The 26122-nt window shown below is 49.2% G+C and overlaps 1 protein-coding gene across 1 annotated transcript in view; it reads right to left on the bottom strand.

Moving 5' to 3' along the window:
- Positions 1 to 2446: 2446 nt before the first annotated feature.
- The window catches only part of fgf11a (fibroblast growth factor 11a), a 55155-nt gene continuing 31479 nt past the window's right edge, over positions 2447 to 26122 (bottom strand). Inside the window, 5 exon segments of the mRNA XM_072259466.1 lie at positions 2447 to 2568; positions 3924 to 4122; positions 8385 to 8488; positions 12368 to 12395; positions 12398 to 12480. Of these exon segments, the coding sequence (XP_072115567.1) occupies positions 2447 to 2568; positions 3924 to 4122; positions 8385 to 8488; positions 12368 to 12395; positions 12398 to 12480 (536 nt within the window).

Raw genomic sequence — 26122 nt, 5'->3', positions numbered from 1 at the left:
CGCCCCCCCACCCAAAACCCCTGCCAAATCACGATGATGGGGCACAGAGTCTGATACCCACATCAGAGGGCCAGTAAACACTGACACACTTTCACCAGGGAGCCAGAGATGGGCCGAGCCTCCGGGCCACGGGCTGCATACTGTGGGGTCCAGGCGCAGAGAACCGACTCCGAGAGCAATGTGAGAACAGGAGAGGTGTCCCACTGAAACAGAGAGGTTTTCAGCGGATTGTGGAGCAAAGGGGTGGGCCTGTCTGGGACTACTTCAATGAGCCAGCCTATCCACGATGGGCTGAACAGGCCACTGCGCTTTGGAAAATCTTTCAAGCATTGGAAAATTGGGACTGAAACAGGCAGAGGTGGATAATCACACAGGGAGATAGGGAGTGTGTGGAGACAAAACTTCCTGTGGCTCAGGGGTTAGTGATGAGGTGATCGCTAACCTAACTTCATGGCATATGGGATTAGTTTGGTAACTAATACAGGACTGTGGGGAGAGAGTGGGACAGTGGGATTAGTTTGGGGACTGATACAGGTCTGTGGGGAGAGAGTGGGACAGTGGGATTAGTTTAGGGACTGATACAGGACTGTGGGGAGAGAGTGGGACAGTGGGATTAGTTTGGGGACTGATACAGGTCTGTGGGGAGAGAGTGGGACAGTGGGATTAGTTTGGGGACTGATACAGGACTGTGGGGAGAGAGTGGGACAGTGGGATTAGTTTAGGGACTGATACAGGACTGTGGGGAGAGAGTAGGACAGTGGGATTAGTTTGGGACTGATACAGGTCTGTGGGGAGAGAGTGGGACAGTGGGATTAGTTTGGGGACTGATACAGGACTGTGGGGAGAGAGTGGGACAGTGGGATTAGTTTAGGGACTGATACAGGACTGTGGGGAGAGAGTGGGACAGTGAGATTAGTTTGGGGACTGATACCAGTCTGGGGAGAGGGTGGGACAGTGGGATTAGTTTGGGGACTGATACAGGTCTGTTGGAGAGAGTGGGGCAGTGGGATTAGTTTGGGGACTGATACAGGTCTGTTGGGAGAGAGTGGGGCAGTGGGATTAGTTTGGGGACTGATACAGGACTGTGGGGAGAGAGTGGGAAAGTGGGATTAGTGTTTGGGGACTGATACAGGTCTGTTGGGAGAGAGTGGGACAGTGGGATTAGTTTGGGGACTGATACAGGTCTGTTGGAGAGAGTGGGACAGTGGGATTAGTTTGGGGACTGATACAGGGTTGTGGGGAGACAGTGGACAGTGGGATTAGTTTGGGGACTGATACAGGTCTGTGGGGAGAGAGTGGGACAGTGGGATTAGTTTGGAGACTGATACAGGTCTGTGGGGAGAGAGTGGGACAGTGGGATTAGTTTGGGGACTGATACAGGTCTGTGGGGAGAGAGTGGGACAGTGGGATTAGTCTGGGGACTGATACAGGTCTGTAGGGAGAGGGTGGACAGTGGGATTAATTTGGGGACTGATGCAGGTCTGTTGGGGAGAGAGTGGGACAGTGGGATTAGTTTGGGGACTGATGCAGGACTGTGGGGAGAGAGTGGGGCAGTGGGATTAGTTTGGGGACTGTTACAGGTCTGTGGGGAGAGAGTGGGACAGTGGGATTAGTTTGGGGACTGATACAGGTCTGTTGGGAGAGAGTGGGACAGTGGGATTAGTTTGGGGACTGATACAGGTCTGTGAGGAGAGAGTGGGAACAGTGGATTAGTTTGGGGACTGATACAGGTCTGTGGGGAGAGATTGGGACAGTGGGAATAGTTTGGGGGCTGATCCAGGACTGTGGGGAGAGAGTGAACAGTGGTATTAGTTTGGGGACTGATACAGGGCTGTGGGGAGAGAGTGGGGCAGTGGGATTAATTTGGGGACTGATACAGGGCTGTGGGGAGAGAGTGGGGCAGTGGGATTAATTTGGGGACTGACACAGGGCTGTGGGGAGAGAGTGGGGGCAGTGGGATTAATTTGGGGACTGATACAGGGCTGTGGGATGGTTGGGGTCTTCACTGTTAGTGCATCTAGCTGTCGCTGGGAACACTGCCTTCGGCGCAGTGTTCTGCAAGGGAGAACCAATCTTTGCAACTCCAGGTGCCCAAAATTTCACTGATAGTATGGGGTTAGGAATGGGTCACCCCCTCTTCCTCATACCACTGTTCTTTGCCCCCACCCTAGCACCCCTGGCCGATGTCTGCTGTCTGTCAAGAAGCCAATTGTAGACAATTTGGCACCCAAGTGTGATGGCGGAAAGTTCACTTAGACCTGGGTTTGTACAGTGGTTGATTGATTCCTCTTCTTGAAAGGAGTGTGGGGTGTGTGGAGTGACTAATGTGGCCAGGATTTGGCAGGAGCCGTAACGGACAAATGCCTTCCCCTCCCCACCTACAGCCTTCCCCTTGCCCGCCAGCAACAGTGTTGCCTCGTCACCCTCCAGGAGGGTGGGAGGAGGGCTACACCTCCGGCTTCAGTTTGGCCCCCTTCCCGCCGTTCATGGCTGCTGTCTTGACTCCCTTCTTTGCCTCCAGCTGATCCTCGCTCAGCTCATGTAGGGAGGGCTCCTGGTAGAGGGCAGCTGGAAGAGATGGGGTTAGGGAGGAGAAGTCTGTGAGAAATCTATTAGGACACTGCTCAACCATGCCACATCACAACAACGGCCAGATATCGCTGGCGCCCTGCCCCTTCCTGCGACCCAAGCACTGAGCTGGGCAGGTTGGGACGTTACTCACTGGAGAATCTGGTTTAATGTCATCGGCGAGTGTCACGGATAGGACACTAGTTCATGTTATGGTGTGTTTCTGCCTTCTAGATTCTTTTTTGCTGCTATTTTATGCAATTTTGATCGGGGAAGACTTGCACTGTGACCTGCAGTTAACGAGAGACATGGTGGCAGGTTGAACTGAACTGAGCTGAACCGCGTATGCCGGGCCTCTTTCGATGTCTCTGCGATTAGGTGTTTTGTATTCTGTATTTCCTGCTCATTTGTTTTCTTGGTGTTTGTGAGCTTTGTTCCTTTTTTACCTTGAATGTCTGGAGCTTTGAAATTTGTTGATTTGGAGAGAATTACATGAGGTATGAAGGGGTGTAGATAGGGTGAATGCACCCAGTCATCTTCCCAGGGGTCAAGGAATCAGGGCGGCAGGTTTATGGTGGGAGGGAAGAGATTTAAAAAGAATCTGAGTGGCAAAGAGCAGAGCCCAGCAGGTTACTGGGCGTTATTGATCGGTCAGTAAGGTGGGCAAAGCTGTGGCGGGTTACACAGTGTTATTGATCAATTGGTAAGATGGACAGAGCGGTGGCAGATTACAGGATGTCATCGATCAGTTGGAAAGATAGGCAGAGTGGCAGCAGGTTACAGGGTGTTATAATATATAGAGAGTAAATGCAAACACCCCTTTTCCACTGAGGTTGGGTGGGACTGCAACTAGAGGTCATGGGTTAAGGGTGAAATGTGAAAAATTTAAGAGGAACATGAGGGGAAACTTCTTCACTCAGAGGGTGGTGAGAGTGTGGAACGAGCTGCCAGAGCAAGTGGTGCATGTGAGCTCAATTTCAATGCTTAAGCCAAGTTTGATAGGTACGGAGGGTACGGTGACGGTGCAGGTTGATGGGAGTAGGTGGTTTAAATGGTTCGGCATGGACTAGATGGGCTGAAGGGCCTGTTTCTGTGCTGTACTTTTTGATGACTCTATGAATCTGAATGGGGAAACCAGAATGAGGTGTCAAACTCTGTCTGAGGGTCGGATCTTTCAGAACGCGACTGGTAGCTCTTGGAAAAACGGTGGCCGCCTGGAAAGGGAAGGGTGAAGGGGAAAGGGAAGGGTGAAGGGGAAGGGGAAGGGGAAGGGGAAGGGGAAGGGGAAGGGGGAAGGGGAAGGGAAGGGAAGGGAAGGGAAGGGAAGGGGAAGGGAAGGTCCCCCTGCACCGTACCTTCGACGAGCTTGGGCAGGAAATGTGCTGCTCTCTTGGTCTTCTTCACCCGGTTGCCCTTCATGGCCTGGCCGTCCTTGTTGATGCCGAGGTACCAGGAGCGCCCGGAGCCCTGCTGTCGGTACAGCATCGAGGAGTAGGTCACATAGTAGTTCTCGAAAACACACTCCTTGAACTTGCACTCTGGGGTGAAGTGTTCCTGTCGAGGGGGGTGGGGGGTGGCGAGAGTCACACAAAGTCCAGCAGCCTCCTGCCCCATCCCGGAATTCTGTGCCACAGCTCGATCCGGATGGGAGTCCTCCTCCCGATGGTGGGGTATTCCCTCAGTCCCTACCCTCCTCCATCGCTCCCACAGACTCCACTCTCTCCATTCACTCCCATAGTCCCTACCCTCCACCATCACCCACACCCTCCCCCATTACCCCACCCTCCTCCGTCACCCCCACAATCCCCACCATCACCACATTCCCCACCCTCCCCGTCACCTCCACAGTCCCCACCTTCCCCATCACCCCCCAGTCTCCCACCCTCCCCATCACCCCCTACTGTCCCCACCCTCCCAGTCACCCTCACCCACCCCCGATAGCCCCACAGTCCCCACCCTCCCCTGTCACCCCTCACCCACCCCGTCACGCCCACTGTCCCCACCCTCCCCGTTCACCCTCACCCACCCCGTCACACCCACCGTCCCCACCCTCCCCGTCACCCTCACCCTCTCCATCACCCCCACTGTCCCCACCCTCCCCGTCACCCTCACCCACCCCGTCATGCCCACCGAACCCACCCCTCCCTGTCACCCTCACCGTCCCCACCTTCCACCGTCACCCCCACCCTCCCCATCACCCCCACCGTCCCCACCCTCCTCCATCACCCCACAGTCTCCACCCTCACCGTCACCCCCACAGTCCCCCATCACCCTCCCCGACACCCCCCACAGTCCTCACCCTCCCCATCACCCCCACAGTCCCCACCCTCCCTCATCACCCCACTGTCCCCACCCTCCCCCGTCGCCCTCCACCGTCCCCGCCTTCCACTATCAGCCCCCACTGTCCCCACCCTCCCATATCACCCCCCATGGTCCCCACCCTCCCCCGTCACCCTCACCATCCCCACCTTCCACCGTCAGCCCCACCGTCCCTACCCTCCCCTGTCACCCTCACCGTCCCCACCTTCCACTGTCACCCTCCCCTGTCACCCACACCCTCCCCATCACCCTCCCCGTCACCCCCACAGTCCCCACCCTCTCCTGTCACCTCCACAGTCCCCACCCTCCCCATCACCCCATCACCTCCACAGTCCTCACCCTCCCCATCACCCCCACCCTCCCCGTCACTCCCAGTCTCCTACCTTTTGTCAACACTCCCACAATCCCCACCTATACTGTCACTCCCACACTCTGCAAAGACCCTCACTCCTGTACTTCCCACACAAAACTACCATGCGCACAGTCCCCCAACCTACACCATCAGTCCCACAATCCCCATACACCACTATCACTCCCACTCCCCTCATTGTCCACCATCACTACACACCCCTCGCCGTCACGCCTAAGCTCCCATCCCTCTCCGTAACTAACACACTCCCCGCCTCTAACTGTCCCCTCCCTCCACTGTCACTCCCATGTCTCTTCCCCCTACCACCTCTCCTACAGTCCCCACCCACACCATGACTCCCACATGCGCTGCCATTCTCCATCACTTACCCACCCATCTCCACCACCAAGTAGAAGGGTGGGGTTAGTAAGTTTGCAGATGATACAAAAGGTGAGGGTGTTGTGGGCAGTGTTGAACTGTTGTAGGTTACAATGAGACATTGATGAGATGCAGAGCTGGGCTGAGAAGCGGCAGATGGAGTTTAACCCAGTGAAGTGTGAAGTGATTCATTTTGGAAGGTTCAGTTTGAAGGCAGAGTACAGGGTTGCTAACAGTGTGGAGGAACAGAGGTCCATGCCCATAGTTCCCTCAAAATGGCTGTGCAAGCTGATAAGGTGGTTAAGATTATAAAACCATAAGACATAGGAGCAGAATTGGTCAGTTGGCCTATCAAGTCTGCTCCGCCATTGAACCAAGGCTAATTCTTTTCTCCCCTCCTCAACTCCATTCCCTGGCCTTCTCCCTGTAACCTTTGAAGCCGTGGCAATCAAGAACCTTTCAATCTCTGCCTTAAGTACACCCAATGACCTTGCCTCCACTGCCGCTTGTGGCAACAAATTCCATAAATTCACCACCCTCTGACTAAAGAAATTTCCCAGCATCCCTGTTTTAAATGGACACTCCTCTATTCTGAGGCTGTGCCCTCTTGTCCTAGACTCCCCCACCATGGAAACATCCTTTCCACACCTACTCTGTCTAGGCCTTTCAACATTGAAAAGGTTTCAATGAGAACCTCTCTCGTCCATCTAAATTCCAGCGAGTACAGACCCAGAACTATCAAGTGCTCCTCGTATGATAACCCTTTCATTCCCAGAATCATCCTTGTGAATTGCCTCTGGACCCTCTCCAATGCCAGCACAATTTTTCTTAGATGAGGAGCCCAAAACTGTTCACAATACTCAAGGTGAGGCTTCATCAGTATCTTATAAAGTCTCAGCATCACATCCTCGCTCTTGTATTCCAGACCTCTTGAAATGAATGCTAACATGGCATTTGCCTTCCTCACCACTGACTCCACCTGCAAGTTAATCTTTAAGGTGTTGTGTATGAGGACTCCCAAGCCCTTTGCTCTCAGATTTTTGGATTTTCTCTGCATTTAGGAAAATAGCCCACACATTTATTTCTACTACCAAAGTGCATCACCATGCATTTTCCAACATTGTATTTCATTTGATTATTTCTTGTCCATTCTCCTAATCTGTCTAAGTCCTTCTGCATCCTTCCTGTTTCCTCAACCACTTCCTGCTCCTCCACCAATCTTCGTATCATCTGCAAACTTGGCAACAAAGCCCCATCTATTCCATCATCTAAATCTTTGATATACAGCATAAAAAGAAAGTGGTCCCAACACTGACCCCTGCGGAACACCACTAGTCACTGGCAGCCAATCAGAAAAGGATCCTTTTATTCCTACTTGCTGTCTCCTACCAATCAGCCAATTCTCTAACCATATTAGTAACTTTCCTGTAATACCGTGGGCTCTTACCTTAGTATGCAGCCTCATGTGTGTCACCTTGTTAAAAGCCTTCTGAAAGTCCAACTAAACAACATCCACTACAATCCCTATGTCATCCTATTTGTAATCTCAAAGAATTCCGACAGGTTTGTCAGGCAAGATTTTCCCTTAAGGAAATCACGTTGACTTTGTCCTACCTTGTTCTGTGTCACCAAGTACTCCATCACCTCATCCTTAACAATTGACTCCAACATCTTCCCAACCACTGAGGTCAGGCTAACTGATCTATAATTTCCTTTTTGCTGCCTTCCTCCTTTCTTAAAGAGTGGAGTGACATTTACAATTTCCAGTCCTTTGGCACCAAGCCAGAGTCCAATGATTTTTTGAAAGATCGTTACTAATGCCTCCACAATCTCCACCGCTACCTCTTTCAGAACCCCAGGGTGTGGTTCATCTGGTCCATGTGACTTATGTACCCTTGGTCTTCAGCTTTTTAGCACCTTCTCCCTTGTAATAGTAACTGCATTCACTTCTTTTCCCTCACACCCTTCAACATCTGTCGCTCTGCTAGTGTCTTGCACAGTGAAGAAGGTATAAGTGTGTTAGCTTTCATTAGTTGGAGATTGAGCCCAAGAACTGTGAGGTAATGTTGCAGCTCCATAAGACTCTGGTTGCACCTCACTTGCAATATTGTCTTCACTTCTGGTCACCTCATTAAAGGAAGGATGTGGAAGCTTTAGAGAGGGTGCAGAGGAGGACTTACCTGGACGCCTGCCTGGATTCGAGAGCATGTCTTATGAGGATAGGCCTGAGTAAGCTGGGGCTTTTCTCTTCTGCAGCGAAGCAGGATGAGAGGAGATTTGATAGAGGTGTAAGAAACATCAATCAAATGGACGGCCAGAGACTTTTTCCCAGGGCAGATGAGAGGACATAATTTTAAGGTGATTGGAGGACAGTATAGGAGGGTTGTCAGAGGTAGGTGTTTGACACAAAGTGGTGGGAATATGAAACGCACTGCCAGGGTGGTGGTAGAGGCAGATACACAAAAGACTCTTAGTTAGGCACATGGAGGGAAGTAGGAGTGAAGCAAGTTTAAGGGTTGGCATAACATTGTGGGCTGAAGGGCCTACAATGTGCTGTAGAGTTCTGTGTTCTGTGTCTAGTCCTGCATCAACCCGAAGGTTTGGATGGGGTTAGACACATTACGAAGGCCCCCCTGCACCGTTCCAATGGGTTAGTAGAGCACAGCAAGGCACAGGTTTGCCATCTCTACGAGTACTGTGCCCAGTGTCTTCAGACGGGGACAGAGTGGAGAACCCCTTACCCCCACCCCCACCCCGCTGGGTCACCCACCGACGTGTAGAGGTATCCGTTGCAGTTCATGGCGATGTAGAGGCCGGTTTTCACTCCCTGGATCGCCACCACCCTCAGACCCACGGGAATGAGATTGAAGAGCGCTGCGGGAAAGGAACGGCGGAGAAGAAAGTGAGCGATTAGCTGCCCCCAGCTGTCAAGATTCCCCCTCACCCCTCCATCCGACGCTAATCATGCCCCCCACCATATACCACCCCCCCCCACTCTACGGCAGCTGAGTTATCGATTTCTACAGCACAGAAATAGGCCCATCGGCCCATCAGGTCAATGCTGACCACGATGGTGGCTCCAATGTGCAGGATCAAAAAAGGCACATTTACAGAAATCTTAGGCACATATGTATGTAGCCAGGATGCCTAAGGCTTTAGCACAGAGCTGTATTTGTCAATGTGGAGCCGGAGAGCGAGTTTGTAAATCTTGTGGGAGCACAGGATGTTGGGAATGTTGAGGGTGGAGTGCCACTGGTGGGGTGTGGGGCAGGTGGCAGGGAAGCAGTGCCAGAGGTGGGATGTGTGGTGAGGGGACAGACACACCCAGCCCTGAGACACCAGGCAAGGTAATTTGATTCTAAACTATTGACTTATTGATTGTTATAGAATGTACCTCTGTTCCCTCCCCGTCCCTTCCCGTTTTCCCAACCACGATTCCCCTCTCCCTGCCTCCCTGCCCACTCTCAGTCTGCAATAGAGACCCCTATCAGAACCAGGTTTATCATCACAAATGTCATGAAATTTGGTTTTGTTTTTGTCGCAGCAGAACAGCGCAATACATAAAATTACTTACAATACAAAAAGGCTTGGAATCCCTAGCTATATATATGTGCCAAAGGCTTTTGCACAGTATTGTAAATCAGTGACAGTAAACCAGATTCTGTTTCTGATGCCTGTCAAAGCCGATTTCATCTGACTGCGTTCGGCCAATATCCCTCTGAACCAGGGGTTCTGCAAGCTTCTTCAATGCCATGGACCAATACCATTAACCAAAGTTGGGAACCGCTGCTTTAAAGCTTTCGTTTCATGCACCAGTCCAACTGCTTTCTAAAGTATTGTTCATGTACCTGCCCCAATCACTTCCTCGGGCAGCTCGTTCTGTATGCGGACAAACGTCTGGGTGACAAAGTTCCTATTAAATCTCTCCCCCCCCCCCACCAAACTTTAAACCTGTGCCCCCCCTGTCTTGATTCCGCGACCTGGGGAAGTACTGAGTGGATTCAGCCTGTCTCTGTAAGGTCACCCCAAGGCCTCCTGTGGTCCAGTGAATAAAGCCCCAGCCTATCCAACTCCCCCTATGGGTCAGGCCCTCCAGTCCTGGCAATATTCTTGTCAATCTCTGCACTCTTTCCAGCTTAATTACTTCTTCTGGAGATGCACTCAGCATTTAACACCCTCATTCCCCACAATCCTGATTGAGAAGTTGCAGAACCTGGGCCTCTGTACCTCCCTCTGCAGTTGGATCCTCGACTTCCTAACCAGAAGACCACAGTCTGTGCGGATTGGTGATAACATCTCCTCCTCGCTGACGGTCAACACTGGTGCACCTCAGGGGTGTGTGCTTAACCCACTGCTCTACTCTCTGTATACACATGACTGTGTGATTGGGCATAGCTCAAATACCATTTGTAAATTCGCTGATGATACAACCATTGTCGGTAGAATCTCAGTGGTGACAAGAGGGCGTACAGGAGTGAGATATGCCAACTAGTGGAGTGGTGTCGCAGCAACAACCTGGCACTCAACGTCAGTAAGACGAAAGAGCTGATTGTGGACTTCAGGAAGGGTAAGACGAAGGAACACGTACCAATCCTCATAGAGAGATCAGAAGTGGATAGGGTGAGCCACTTCAAGTTCCTGGGTGTCAAGATCCCCTGAGGAACCTAACTTGGTCCCAACATATCGATGCAGTTATAAAGAAGGCAAGACAGCAGCAATACTTTATTAGGAGTTTGAAGAGATTTGGTATGTCAACAAATACACTCAAAAACTTCTATAGTTGCACTGTGAAGAGCATTCTGACAGGCTGCACCCATGTCTGGTATGGAGGGACTACTGCACCGGACCGAAAGAAGCTGCAGAAGGTTGTAAACCTAGTCAGCTCCATCTTGGTACTAGCCTACAAAGTACCCAGGACATCTTCAGGGAGTGATGTCTCAGAAAGGTAGCGTCCATTATTAAGGACCTCCAGCACCCAGGGCATGCCCTTTTCTCACTGTTACCATCAGGTAGGAGGTACAGAAGCCTAAAGGCACACACTCAGTGATTCAGGAACAGCTTCTTCCCCTCTGCCATCCAATTCCTAAATGGACATTGAACTCTTGGACACTACCTCACCTTTTTTTAATGTACAGTATTTCTGTTTTTGTATGTTTTTTTAAATCTATTCAATATATATATTGATTTACTTGTTTATTTATTACTATTTTAATTTTATTCTATTATTACATTTTTTCTCTTCTATATTATGTATTGCATTGTACTTCTGCTTCTAGGTTAATAAATTTCACGTCACATTCCGGTGATAATAAACTTGATTCTGATTCTAAGCATTCTAAGTTGTTTTTTTCTGCCATATTAATTGAGTTTAGTAGTTTAGAGTTAATTTCTATCTTTACTTTTCCTGGTGCCACAAAACAATATACTTCATGAAGAATGTCAGTGGTTATAGAGTCATAGAGCACCAGAGCCAGAAAGAGGCCCTTTGGCCCATCTAGTCTGTGATAGCCCCAGTATTCTGCCTAGCCTCACCTACCTGTACCTAGACCATAGCCCTTCGTACCTCTTGCCCACGTGCCTATCTAAATTTCTCTCAAAATTTACAATCGAAACCTTGTCCACCATCTCCACTGGCAGCTGGTTCCACACTCGCACTGCCCTCGAAGTGGAAAAGATTCCCCCCTCAGATCTTTCACCTTTCGCCTCTTTCACCCTAAACCTCTAGTTCTCGTCTCAGCAATCTGAGTGGAAAAAGCCTGCATGCACACTCACCCTATCTATCATCACCAGTATTATGCATCGTGTTATATGACGTGGGTGATCGTGGTCTTCTTTGAACCATGATTGTTCTTGGCAAATTTTTCTGCAGAAGTGGTTTGTCATTGCCTTCTTCTGGACAGTGTCTTTACAAAATGGGTGACCCCAGCCATTATCAATACTCTTCAGAGATTGTCTGCCTGTCGTCAGTGGATGCATAACCAGTACTTGTGATATGCACCGGCTGTTCATACAACCATCCACCACTTGATCCCATGGCTTCACATGACCCTGATCGAAGGGGTGAGGGGGCTGGTTAAAGAAGGGTGCTACACATTGCCCAACAAGCTAGTGGAGGGATGAAGCACCTTCCATCTCCTTTGGTAGAGATACATCTCCACACCTCCATCTATACCCCTTATAATTCTGTATACCTCTACAGTATAAGATTTCCCCTCATTCTCTGGCACTCCAGGGATAAGGTCCTAACATACTCCACCTTTCCCTATAACTTGGGGTCCTCAATCCTGGCAAAATCCTTGTAAATTTTCTCTGCCCTCTTTCAATCATATTGCTATCTCTATATTGACCAGAACTGCACACAATGCTCCAAATTCGGCCTCACCAACGTCTTATACAACTTCACCATAACATCCCATCTCCTGTACTCAGTGCCCTAAATAAATCTGATTCTGTCTGTTTGAAAATGTTCACGGTTCTTCTGATTGCATACCTGCCCTGTACTTGGTATATCTGACTGTACACACAACTATACAAAACAATTACGTATACAATCTTGGTGTCTGGGTAATATCCTCCCACGTTTCCCTTCCTTACTGCTCATACATTGCGACGGAGACACAACATAAACACTTTTACTCCCTCATGTTGTGAGATGGATGTAAGAAATAAGATAAATTGTAATTTTAACTCTGATTCTAATTCTTGACGTGGGGATGATATCGCTCCCCCGACCAGAGGCATTCCCTGACTTACCGTACATACTCATCTCATCCTCCGTCCCCATCCAGTGTCCCCCGCTGGCGTCAGGCGCAGGTAGTAACCAAGCTGGCAGAAGAGTTGGCTAACAATCCCCTTCAACAGGCCGTCTGGAAGGGCAGAGAGAAACAACGTTTGCTATGCTACGCTCCACGGGAGTCCTGTGCATTGACGCAAACACAAGGAGGACTCGTCAGCCTCTCAGAACGTTAAGGCGGTTCGGCTTATCACCGAGCACCCGGCCAAACTTCTACAGGTTGTACTGTTGCAAGTATCCTGACTGGTTGCCTCATGGTCTGCTATGCAATTCTAACGTAAGAAGTTGCAGATCTTCACGGTAGCATAGTGGTTAGCACAAATGCTTTACAGTGCAGGAGACCCGGGTTCATTCTTGTCACTGCTTGGAAGGAGTTTGTATGTTCTCCCCATGACTGTGTGGGTTTCCTCTGGGTACTCCAGTTTCCTCCCAAGGTCCAAGACCTACCAGTTGGTAGGTGAATTAGTCATTGTAAATTGTCGATTAAACCAGGGGTCTCTGGGTGGCATGACTCGAAGGCTGGAAGGGCCTATTCTGCCACTGTATCTTAATATTAAATAAATATTAGTGGACTTAGCCCAATACAGCACAGACACATCACCCCCCCCCCCCCCGCTCCCCCCCCCCCGGTAGTATCACAGAAGTGGTTTGCCATTTTCTTCTTCTGGGCAGTGTCTTTACAAGACGGGTGACCCCAGCCATTATCAATACTCTTCAGAGCTTGTCTGCCTGGTGTCAGTGGTCACGTAACCAGGACCTGTGACATGTACCGGCTGCTCGTACGACCATCCACCACCTGCTCCCATGTGACCCTGATCCGGGGGTGAGGGGTGCTAAGCAGGTGCGACACCTTGCCCGAGGGGTGACCTGCAGGCTAGCGGAGGGACGAAGCACCACTTTGGTAGAAATGTATCTCCACCCCGCCATCTCTTAATGATAGAGGAGTCAAGGGATATGGGGGAGAAGGCAGGAACGGGGTACTGATTGTGGATGATCAGCCATGATCACAGTGAATGGTGGTGCTGGCTTGAGGGGCTGAATGGCCTACTCCTGCACCTATTGCCTATTGTCTATTTGCACCACTTTGGTAGAGATGTATCTCCACCCACCATCTATACTCCTGACAATTCTGTATACTTGAATAAACATTGACTGTTTATTCATTTCCACAGATGTTGCCTGACCTGCTGAGTTCCTTCTATTTTCCCAAAACTACAAAAAGTTCACTTACACTGAAATAGACAAAATACAAACATCAAGCACTTGCAAGACAGTGAACAAATTCAAAATTAAAATATGATTCTTAATGTCTCTAAAAACAGTCAATTCCCTGGGGGGGGCTACTGTTGCAAAAATTCCCCACTGTACCCATGGTGACCGCATGCTCCCTCCCCAGGGACACACGTGCATGAGCAGGGCAGGCGGTCAGACCTGTCGGAGCCCTCGGCTGCCCCTGAATGACTATCCTGGTCAGGCACAGGAGCATGCCCCACCAGTAGATCCCCCGACTGACACCTCCACCCCCTCCACCGTACGGGTGCCCACATATTAGGTGCTCGTGGCTGAAGGACAGGCAAAAGCTGTGGGACATCCCCTTCAGATCCTATGCAACACACGCATAGTGATGGAGGAACTCAGCGGGTCAGGCCCCACCTGTGGAAAAGAGTACGCAGTCGGCATTTTGGCTGAGACACTTCTTCAGGGCTGCTGAGTCTCACCAGCATTTTGTGTGTGTGGCTCTGGATTTCCAGTGTCTGCAGACTTGCTCGTGTTTATCCAATACCAAAGATCCCCAGTATCTCGGCCATGCCTCAGCCACCATCGGGAAAGAAGTTCAGAAACCTGAAGTTCCATTCAAGAACAGTTAATCTGGTTAACTTCAGCCATTCGGTTCCTGAACCAACCAGCACAACTCTAATCACTACCGCAGCACAGCAACACTGTGACCACTTTGAACTACAATGAACTTCATTTGGTTTTAATTATGCTCCCTTTGTAAAAAATGTGAACAATCTTCTATAATTTCTGTTTCCTTTGTTGTTTTAGAACATAGAACAGCATAGGAACAGGCCATTCGGCCCACAGTGTTGTGCTGTACCAGCAAACACCCAAAACACTAAACCCTCCTACCTACACCATGTCAATATTCCTCCATCTTCCTCACATCCATGTGCTTGTCCAAACGTCTCTTAAAAACCTCTGATGTATTTGCCTCTCCCACCATACCAGGCAGCGCATTCCAGGCATACATCACTCTGAGTAAAAACTTACCCCTCATAAACCCTTTGAACCTACCCCCTCTCACTTTGAATGCATGCCCACTGGTATTAGACATTTCTACCCTGGGAAACAGATATCTCTGTCTACTCTCTCGACTCCTCTAATAATCTTGTAAACCTCTATCAGATCTTCACTCAGCCTCTGCCACTCCAAAAGAAACAACCCAAGTTTATCCAGCCTGTCATGACACACATGTCCTCTAATCCAGCCGGCATCCCGGTAAACCTCTTCTGCACCCTCTCCAAAGCCTCAAGTAGGGTGACCAGAAATGTATGCAATACTCCAGATGCGGCCGAACCAGAGTTTTATAAAGTTGCAACACAACCTCTTGGCTTTTGAACTCGATGCCTCAACTAATAAAAGGAAGCATTCCATCAGCTTTCTTCACCACCTGATCGACCACGTAGCCACTGTCAAGGAGCATTCTTGTGAATGTTGTGCCTCTGAAGCTCTGTGATTGTGATGCTACTGTAAGGAAGATTTTCATTGCACCTGTGCACACATGGACTTGTTTAAATGACCACAAACTCGACCTTGACTTTGACATTGACCCCCGGCCAATATATGGAAGGGTTCGCAGCTGCCTCAGTTCCTTGAAACTTTTCACAGCAGGAAGATGGCGCCAGCGGATAATGCGCCCAAGGGTGACGCCCCTACTGACGTTTCATGAAACTGCTTCCTTCACTTCATTTACACCTTCTTTTTCTTTCAAATGTTGTTCTGCTACTGCTGGAGCCTGTGATCTACATCTTGGTGGAGTGTTTTCGGCCAACTGAGCGATCTGGCGCTTTGCTGTCTTTGAGGGAGTTTGGTGAGGTTTCGAGTGAAGTGGGTGGGACTCGAGGCCAGGAAGCCTGGAGAGGAAGTGCCAGCCCACGATTGACTCCATTTCTCACTGATGTCATCAATTAAAGTGTCGAGGAAGATTGAAATCATCGAAGATGAGAACGGAAGGCAGGCTGGTGTTCAGCGCTGTTTACCTGCATGTATCCGGTCTCTCTCTCTCTCTCTCTCGCCTGCTGCTCGCGGAGGAAGGTTCCTGCATTTGAATGGTCTCTCTCTCCCTTTCTCTTGATGCTGCCAGAGGATGGTGCTGGAGTCCTGGGTCTCAGGCGAGGTTTAATCGGCACAGCTTGTGGATTGGACTCTGTGGTACATGTTATGATGTGTTTCTGGTTTCTGGTCACTCCTTTTTTGATCGGGGTAGACTGGCGCCGCGTGCTGAAGATAACGTTCGACTCAGCCCCAGATTGAACAGATCTGAGCTGAACTGGATATGCCTGGACCCCCTTGATGACTTTGTGGTTTGGTGTTTTATATTGTGTGTTTCTCTCTCATTCTTTGCTGTTTGCATGTTTTGTTTTTTTTTGCACGTGGGTGAGGTGGGGGAGAGTTGGTGACGATTTTTCTTTGAACGGGTTCTGTGGTGTTTCTTTGTTTCGTGGCTGTCTGTGGGAAGACAGATCTTAAGTCTGCACACACACTTTGATAATAAATGTACTTTGGATCTTTGGAAGATTGTGATGCAGAGACAGAACAGACACTGGAATCTGAAGCAGCAGTCTGTAGAAAACTCAGTGGGCTGAGCAGCCTCTCTGGTGGAAGGAATAGTCCTTGGCCAGGTCGAGATCCTGCATCCAGTGGCACTGAAGTCAAAGAGCAGCCACGGAGTGGAGACTGAATGGCTTCCAATCACCTCGTGTGTCGTTAGAACAGCAGAGAAGCTCCCAGCGCAGATCAGTCATACTGGTGGTGAAGCACAGGACAGGGTAGAGGGGCCGAGTGACCTACCCCCTCTCCTGTTCCTGGTCCCACTGCCATTCTACCCTGTCTCTGATAGCCAACCCTTTGCTAACAAAGGCCAGCACCTTACTCCCGACTGGCGTCTTACAGCTCTCCGCCCTCAGCACTGAGTTCAAGAAGCTACAGAGAGCCGTGAACACAGTTCGGGGGCATCACAGGAACCAGCCTCCCCTCCAGTCTACACTTCCTGCTTGCCTCGATAAAGCAGCCAGCATAACTAAAGACCCCCCCCCCCACCCCAAACCCGGACATCCTCTCCTCCTATCGGGCAGAAGACATGAAAGTCAGAAAGCACGTACCACCAGGCTCAAGACAGCTTCTATCTCACTGTTATAAGACTGAAAGGTCCCCTAAGATCACAAGATGAACTCTTGACCAAGAGCTACCTTGTTATGACCCTGCTCCTTGTTGTCTTCCTGTGCTGGACTTTCCCTGTAACTGTAACGCTTTATTCTGCGATCTGTTATTGTTCTACCTCAATGCACTGTGTAATGATCTGATCTGTATGAACAGTTGGCAAGACGAGCTTTCACTGTATCTCAGTACACGTGAAAATAATAAACCAATTTGCTGAAGGCAGGGGGAGGTGTCTTTTCTGCTTGAGTCCAAATTTAACAAATCTCTAATGTTTGCTCAATTGTTTTCCCTCCTCACCTGCTATGTTTCTGGATTTTATTTCAGGTTTCCAGCATCTGCAGGGTTAACTTACCCACGGTAATGCAGTGGTTAGCCCAATCACTTTATAGCAGCAGCTGTAAGGTCGAAGTTCGACTTCTGCTGCTGTCAGTATCCAACTCGTCATCCTCCGCAACCTCTGCCATCTTCAAAGGGATCCTTACTTACTGTCCACTACGCCGCTGGCGTTTAGGGCAGCAATGAAGGTCCTCCATCTCTGGTGGTGTTCAGGGCTTCCTTCATCATGCCAGTAGCTTCCTCCCAGTTCTCATAGAAACATAGAAAACCTACAGCACAATACAGGCCCTTCAGCCCACAAAGCTACGTCGAACATTCTGCCATCATATTTGACCTACCAAATTGAAGCACCTCACTCACACTTAACTGGATTGAACTCCAGCTGCCACTTCTCAGCCCAGTTTTGTATCCTATTGATGTCCCGCTGTAACCTCTGGCAGCCCTCCACACTATCCACAACACCTCCAACCTTTGTGTCATCAACAAATTTACTAACCCATCCCTCCACATCCTGGTTATTTATAAAAAATCACAAACAGATCCCTCAGACACACCACTGGTCACCGACCTCCATGCAGAATATGACCCATCTACAACCACTCTTTGCCTTCTGTGGGCAAGCCAGTTCTGGATCCACAAAGCAATGTCCCCTTGGATCCCATGCCTCCTTACCTTCTCAATAAGCCTTGCATGGGATACCTTATCAAATGTCTTGCTGAAATCCATATACACTACATCTACGGCTCTACCTTCATCAATGTGTTTAGTCACATACTCATTCTCAGTCATCTAAGTCCCAGGTGGAGACTCAGGAATACCATCACATGCAGAGGTAGAAGGAATTTTTATTGCTGTTTCCGTAACAATTTTGTTTTACCAGGCAGGATTGTTAGCCCTGAGCTGAACCCCCGAACCTGGAGGACTGGTGGACCACAATTAGTCTGGCCTCTACTCTTTGACCTGTTTGGCATGGGTGACCCTACCAAGAGCCAAAGCATAAAGCCCTGACTCCAGCCAACATAGTTCTCCAGGTAACTGAGGCACACCAAACCTATCTTTACCTCTTCTCCCCTCTGTCTGCTTTTTGCAGAGATTACTCCCTGTTTGATTCCATTGTCCATTTGTCTCTCCCCACTGATCTCCCTCCAGGAACTTATGACTGCACGTAGGTAAAGTTCCCATTCATCTCCTCCCTCACCTCCATTCGGGGCCCCAAACAGTCCTTCCAGGTGAGGCGACACTTCACCTACGAATCTTCTGGGGCCGTCTCCTCTACATTTGGGGGGACCGGTCGTAAATTGGTGGGGGGGGGCACTTCTTCGAGCACCTCCGCTGCATCTGCCACAAGTGGAACTTGCTGGCAGCCAAATGTTTTAATTCTGATTCCCATTCCCTTTCCCACATGTCAATCCATGGCCTCCTCTTGTGGTGTAAATCCTGAGGCTCCTGTACCCGTACCACCCTCAGGAAGCAGGAGCAACACCTTATATTCCGTCTGGGTAGCCTGCAACCTGATGGCATGAATATCGATTTCTCCTTCCGGTAAAAAAAATTGCCTCCCCCTCCCTTCTTCTTCTATTCCACACTCTGGCCTCTTATCTCTTCTCACCTGCCTATCACCTCCCTCTGGGTCTCCTTCTTCCCTTTCTCCTATGGTCCACTCTCCTCTCCTATCAGATTCCTTCCTCTCCAGCCCTTGACCTTTCCCACTCACCTGGCTTCACCTGTCACCTTCCAGCCAGCCTCTTCCCCTAACCCCCTCCTGTTTATTCTGGCGTCCTCTCCCTTCCTTTCTAATCCCGAAATGTTGACTGTTTATCCATCTCCATAGATGCTGCCTGACCTGTTGCGTTCCTCCAGCATTTTGTGTGCTACTCTGGATTTACAGCACCCACAGACTTTCTCGTGCTCTGCGTGAGAAGTTTGTACGTTGATCGCACGGGTTCCCTGCGGCTGCTCTGGTTTCCTCCCCCAGACCAAAAACGTACCGTTTAGGGTTAGAGTAAGTTGTGGGCGTGCAGTGATGGTGCCGGAAACATGGCGACTCGCGGGTTGCTCCCAGCACAATCCCCGCTGATTTCATTTGACGCAAATGACGCATCTCACTGTATGATTCATTGTACATGCGGCAAACAAAACTAATCTTTATCTTTTCTTTCACTCCCTTGAGGCTACATCCCCTAGTCTAGTCTCACCTTCTATAGATGTGTGGTGGAGAGTATATTGACTGGCTGGAGATGAAGGATTAACCACAGGGGTTGAAGCCAGGATTTACTTGTCAGGGTGCTGCCAGTTCCCAGAGGCACGAGTCGTTTCGAGGAAAGCTTTTACAGGAGCATGCAGGGTGTGATTCATGGGCATTCCTGACAGGTCAGTTCATCAACTGATGGTTGGCAAAACCTTAACTACCTCGTTATTTATCAGCTGCTGACAACTACGGTCAGCACTTTGGAGCCATAACTTTCCTGTTTATCCGAGGAGCCGACAGGGAGGGGGAGGGTTGGGGGAGTAAAGGGGAGGGTGGGGTGGGGTCAGATTCTGAGTATCAGGCTCAGTACCCCTTATCAGTCTCCTCCACTCCCTCTCCCTCTATTCCCCACTCTCTTTCCCTCTATTTCCCCTCTATCTCTCTCATTCTTTCTCTCTCACTCTCTTTCTCCATTTCATTCCCTTTATCCCTCTCTTGTTCTTCCTGCTTCCTCTCTTTTTCCCTCTCTCCTTCTCACTCTTGCTCCTTCTTTCTCCCTGCGTCCTCTTCTCCTTCTCTCTCCCTCTCATTTCCCCTCCTTCTTCTTCTTCCTGCCTCCTCTCTCTCCTCTCTATCTCTCACTCACTCTATCTTCCTTCTCACCTTTTCTTTCTCCCTCTGACTCACTTTCACTTGCTCTTTCTCTCTGCCTCATCTCTCTCCTGGTTCCTGAAGGTTGTTATAGCCGGGAGTGGTAATGGGGACAAGCTCCCACTGCCTATTAAATGTTCCCAATGGCGTGTAACTCAGATAGCCTCTGACAACCAAGATCAGCTCCTTCACGAGTGGCTTAGCTACCAAGCCCTGCGGAACCATTTCTACTGACAGGAGAAGGGGCAAAGGTGGGATACTGGCACCATAAAACCAGTTGCTTCGAGCAGATGGGGCTCGTCGGCCGTGGTTGGCAGCTCAACTAGAAAAAAAAACTCTGATCTCAAACTTCAGCTGCCTTGTGGCTATACCTATTCATGGGGAAGGCTTTGGAAGTAAACCCTGATGGAAAAATCTGGAGCCAGGTCCCTAAGGCAGTCCTACATTGAGTTCAACGCTGACTGGCAACTCCACTGGTACCAAACTGTATTGGTCTCTGCTGTTCCTTTGGGCTCATCAGATGTGTGGAGATGGGGAGCTTGCTACATGAGCAACAGCTTGCTCTCCATATTGTACTGCCCAGGCTTGAGAATCAAAACAGTTAAGACCCAACATCTATGGTTGACCCTGACCGACAGAGGTCCTCTCTCATTTCTCTCTTCTCTTTTATTCCCTCTCTCTTTCACTCTCTCCTCTCACCTTCTCTTCCCCCCACAACAGAGATTCAGCAACAACTCAAGAGGTTATAACGCTGCCTGGTTTAGAGGGCATGTGCTATCACGAGAGGCTGGATAAACTTGGGTTGTTTTTACTGGTGCGCCGGTGGCTGAGGGGAGACCTGATAGAGGTTTACACGATTATGAGAGGCACAGAGTAGACAGGGAGTAACTGGTTGGAATGTCTAATACCAGGGGCCATGCATTGGAGGTGAGAGGGGGTAAGTTCAAAAGGGATGTGATGGGGGAGTTTTTCACTCAGAATGGTGGATGCCCGGACTGCGTGCCTGGTACGGTGGTTTTTGGAGTACATTGGAGGCTTTAGATAGGCATATGGATGTGAGGAAGATGGAAGGATATGGACATGGTGTAGGTAGGAGGGATTAGTGTTAGCTGGTTCGGTAAAACATTGTGGGCCAAATGGCCCATTCCTGAGCTGTACTCTTCTATGTTCTTAGCTGTGTACAACCAGAACACCCTCCTGGTCACAGTGTTACAGGAAAGATGTGATCTACCCCCACCCCATTCCTTTAATCTCCGCAGTGATCCAGCCTCCACCACCCTCCAGAGCAGAGGGTTTCTGAGATCCCCCACCCTCACAGCTCAGTTTTAAATGACAGCCCCTCCTTAACCTTACAACTAAGCAGGAGAGTGTTGTCAAGCAAAGTCTACCTCGTTATGGTCTTGTGTCTTATTGTCTGGTGTGGGTGGTGGGGGTGGTGTGGGGGGGGGCTACTGCACAGAGTCAAATGAAATAAGCTGCAGAGGGTTGTAAACTCAGCTCCATCATGAGCACTACCCTCCCCAGCATCCAGGACATAGAGGAGTGATGCCTCAAAAAGGCGGCATCCATCATTAAGGACCCCCATCACCCAGGACATGCCCTGTTCTCATTGCTACCATCAGGAAGGAGGTACAGGAGCCTGAAGACACACACTCGATGATTCAGGAACAGCTTCTTCCCCTCTGACATCCGATTTCTGAATGGACATTGAACCCATGAACACTTTTGTTGAACACTTTCAACATTTTCAGCTTTTCACTGCTACGGGTGGAAGTTCCCACTTGCTTCAAAAAGGCAACAATTGTACCAGTGCCTAAGAAGAATAATGTGGGCTGCCTTAATGACTGTTGCCCGGTAGCACTCACATCAACAGTGATGAAATGGTTTGAGAGGTTTGTCATGACTAGACTGAGAACCTGGACCCATTGCAATTTGCCTATCACCACAATAGGTCAATGGCAGATGCAATTTCAATGGCTCTCCACACGGCTTTAGACCACCTGGACAACGCAAACACCTATGTCAGGATGCTGTTCATCGACTATAGCTCAGCATTTAATACCATCATTCCCACAATCCTGACTGAGGAGTTGCAGACCCTGGGCTTCTGTACCTCCCTCTGCAATTGGATTCTTGACTTCCTAAACGGAAGACCACAATCTGTGCAGATTGGTGATAACAAATCCCCCTCACTGACGATCAACACTGGCGCACCTCAGGGGTGTGTGTGCTTAGCCCACTGCTCTACTCTCTGTATACACATGACTGTGTGGCTAGGCATAGCTCAAATACCATCTATAAATTTGCTGATGATACAACCATTGTTGTTAGAATCTCAGGTGGTGACAAGAGGGTGTACAGGAGTGAGATATGCCAACTAGTGGAATGGTGCCGCAGCAACAACCTGGCACTCAACGTCAGTAAGACGAAAGAGCTGATTGTGGACTTCAGGAAGAGTAAGACGAAGGAACACATATCAATGCTCATAGAGGAATCAGAAGTGGAGAGAGTGAGCGACTTCAAGTTCCTGGGTGTCAAGATCTCTGAGGATCTAACCTGGTCCTAACATACTGATGTAGTTATAAAGAAGGCAAGACAGCGGCTATACTTCATTAGAAGTTTGAAGAGATTTGTCATGTCAACAAATACACTCAAAAACTTCTATAGATGTACTGTGGAGAGCATTCTGACAGTCTGCATCACTGTCTGGTATGGAGGGGCTGCTGCACAGGACCGAAAGAAGCTGCTGAAGGTTGTAAATTTAGTCAGCTCCATCTTGGGTACTAGCCTACAAAGTACCCAGGACACCTTCAGGGAGAGATGTCTCAGAAAGGCAGCGTCCTTTATTAAGGACCTCCAGTACCCAGGGCATGCCCAATTCTCGCTGTTACCATCAGGAAGGAGGTACAGGAGCCTGAAGGCACACCACTCAGCGATTCAGGAACAGCTTCTTCCCCTCTGCCATCCGATTCCTAAATGGACATTGAAGCTTTGGACACTACCTCACTTTTTTAAATACACAGTATTTCTGTTTTTTGCACATTTTTAAATCTATTCAATATATGCATATTGTAATTAATTGATTGATTTATCCCTCTGCTAGATTATGTATTGCATTGAACTGCTGCTGCTAAGTTAACAGATTTCACGTCACATGCTGTTGATAATAAACCTGATTCTGATTCTGATTCTACCTCACTACATTTTTTTCACTTCTTATTTAATTTAACTATTTAATATATGTACTTACTGTAATTCTTAGTTTTTGTGCTGATATCTTGCAATGTACTGCTGCCACATAAATAACAGATTTCGTGACATATGCCAATGATATTAAACCTGATTCTGATTTTCCTCCAAGAGGACCACAACCTTGTCGTAGGGTTTGGAGTGCTTGTGTGCCTCAATAACTCAGAGAGCGATGTTGGCTGAGTCAGGGGGTTATGCTTTGGCTCTTGGTAGAGTCACCCATGCCAAGCAGGTCAAAGGGTAGAGGCCAGACTAAGAGTGGTCCTCCAGTCCTCCAGGTTCGGGGTTTCAGCTCAAGGTTAACCCTGACTGGTCAAACAAAATTGTTATGGAAACAGCAATGAAGAATCCTTCTACATCTGAGTGTGACGGTATTCCTGAGTCTCCACCCGGGACTTGTGTGACTGACAGTAGTGAAAACTGAGAGGAAGCTACAGACACGATGAAGGAAGCCCTGAGCACCACCAGAGATGGAGGACCTTCCTTACTGTCCTAAACACCAGCGGTGTAATGGGCAGCAAGTAAATAAGTGATTCTGATTCTGACCTGCACTGCACTCTAAAGCTTTATTCTGCATTCTGTCATTGCTTTTCCCGTAACGTACTGATATGATGACACGATTTGTATGCACGGCAAGCAAAACAGAGCTTTGTATCGTACAACGGTACACGCGGGAAGAAAATCAATAACCAATTACCAAAACCAATCGGACTTTCCCTGCCTCTGGATCCAAACTGGTCCTTGTTATATCTTGTGACTTCAAGACATTAAACTCATTCAAAAGAAGATATGGGAGTCTGAAAAGTGGGTCTAATTTAGTGTTTACTTTAAGCCAGACGTGCACATATCATGTGGTAGCGTGATGACACGTACTTTTACATATAACCTGTAATGAAATATTTAAAGGAACAAGAATGTTTAACTAACATATATACAGGTTTACTCAAGTTATAGAGTCATAGAAAAGTACAGCACAGAAACAGGCCCTTTGGCCCATCTAGTCCATGTGGAACCATTTAGACTGCCTACTCTCATCGACCTGCACCAGGACCATCGCCCTCCATGTACCTATTGAAACTTCTCTTAAACATTGAAATCGAGCTCGCATGCACCACTTGCCCTGGCAGCTCGTTCCACACTCTCACCACCCTCTGAGTAAAGAAGTTTCCCCTCATGTTCCCCTTAAACTTTTCACCTTTCACCCTTAACCCATGACGTATGATTGTCAGCCCACTCAACGTCAGTGGTAAAAGCCTGCTTGCATTAGCCCTACTTAGACCCCTTCACAATTTTGTATACATCTATTGAATCTCTGCTCAGTCACCTACATTCCTAATGACTCAGGACCTCCAGCCTTTCCCTATGACTCAGGTCCTCCAGCCTCGGCAACATGCTTGTAAATTTTCTTTGTACTCTTTCAACCTTATTTACATCTTGCCTGTAGGTAGGTGACCAAAACTGCACACATTACTCCAAAGTATCATTGAAATATCAAACGCACGATGCTTCTTGCCGTCTGACCTGCGGCCAGAGCCTCCCTGGGTGGCCCTCATTTGTGAGACTGGCTCCGTCGGACCCTGGGAGAGTGCAGTGCATAAAATACGTCAAGCTTATCGTCACCTGCACGAGCGCATGTATGTGCAGGGGCAATGAAACCTTACTTGCAGCAGCCTCGCAGGCACGTAGTGTCAGAGACACAACATTCGCAAGAAAAAGGTGATTCAAACATAAATTATGGACGCAATGGTTCCTTAATGTTGTTATAGCCAGGGGTGGTGATGAAGCCAAGCTCCCTCTACTTATTAAATGCTCCCAATGACGTGCATCACAAACCAAGGACATTCACAGGGACGTTGATAGATAATTGGAGGGGGCAGCTCAGATACATTAGAGGCCCATTCGGCACAGAACTTCAGATGCCTCCACACCCCACCATGCCTGAGCAGCCTCCATCAAGAGATTACTGTGCAGAACCTGGGTAGATTTCTATCACTTCAGAGGAGAGATGCTTCTAAGTGCGCTGCTCCTGGCGTGATGAATTGCCAATTACCTCATAAAAGCACGCATTCAATTAGTTAGTAGTCATTACCTGACTATGCTGGCAGTGACCCAGTGATCAATGGTGCAGGGTGTGGAGAAGTTTCCGGAATGATCCGTCGGTGTCACATGGCATCTGAGGCGTAAGACAGAGTGAAGCTCCCTCTACACTGTCCTGTCACACACTCCCAGGGTCAGACACAGAGTGAAGCTCCCTCTACACTGACCTGTCACACACTCCCAGGGTCAGACACAGAGTGAAGCTCCCTCTACACTGTCCCATCACACACTCCCAGGGTCAGACACAGAGTGGAGCTCCCTCTACACTGTCCTGTCACACACTCCCAGGGTCAGACACAGAGTGAAGCTCCCTCTGCACTGACCCGTCACACACTCCCAGGGTCAGACACAGAGTGAAGCTCCCTCTACACTGTCCCATCACACACTCCCAGGGTCAGACACAGAGTGAAGCTCCCTCTACACTGTCCCATCACACACTCCCAGGGTCAGACACAGAGTGAGGCTCCCTCTACACTGTCCCATCACACACTCCCAGGGTCAGACACAGAGTGAAGCTCCCTCTACACTGTCCCATCACACACTCCCAGGGTCAGACACAGAGTGAAGCTCCCTCTACACTGTCCCATTAGACACTCCCAGGGTCAGACACAGAGTGAAGCTCCCTCTTGTACTATGGACATGTGGTCGATGTTTAGAGATCTCTTGCGGGATGTTAGGGATAAATTTGTCCCAGTGAGGAAGATAAAGAATGGTAGGGTAAAGGAACCATGGGTGACAAGTGAGGTGGAGAATC

This window comes from Mobula birostris, chromosome 5, assembly GCF_030028105.1.
Source record: "Mobula birostris isolate sMobBir1 chromosome 5, sMobBir1.hap1, whole genome shotgun sequence".
In the NCBI taxonomy this organism is placed as follows: domain Eukaryota; kingdom Metazoa; phylum Chordata; class Chondrichthyes; order Myliobatiformes; family Myliobatidae; genus Mobula; species Mobula birostris.
Note: the sequence above shows the minus strand (reverse complement) of the source record. Positions and strands in the feature narration are given on the sequence as shown.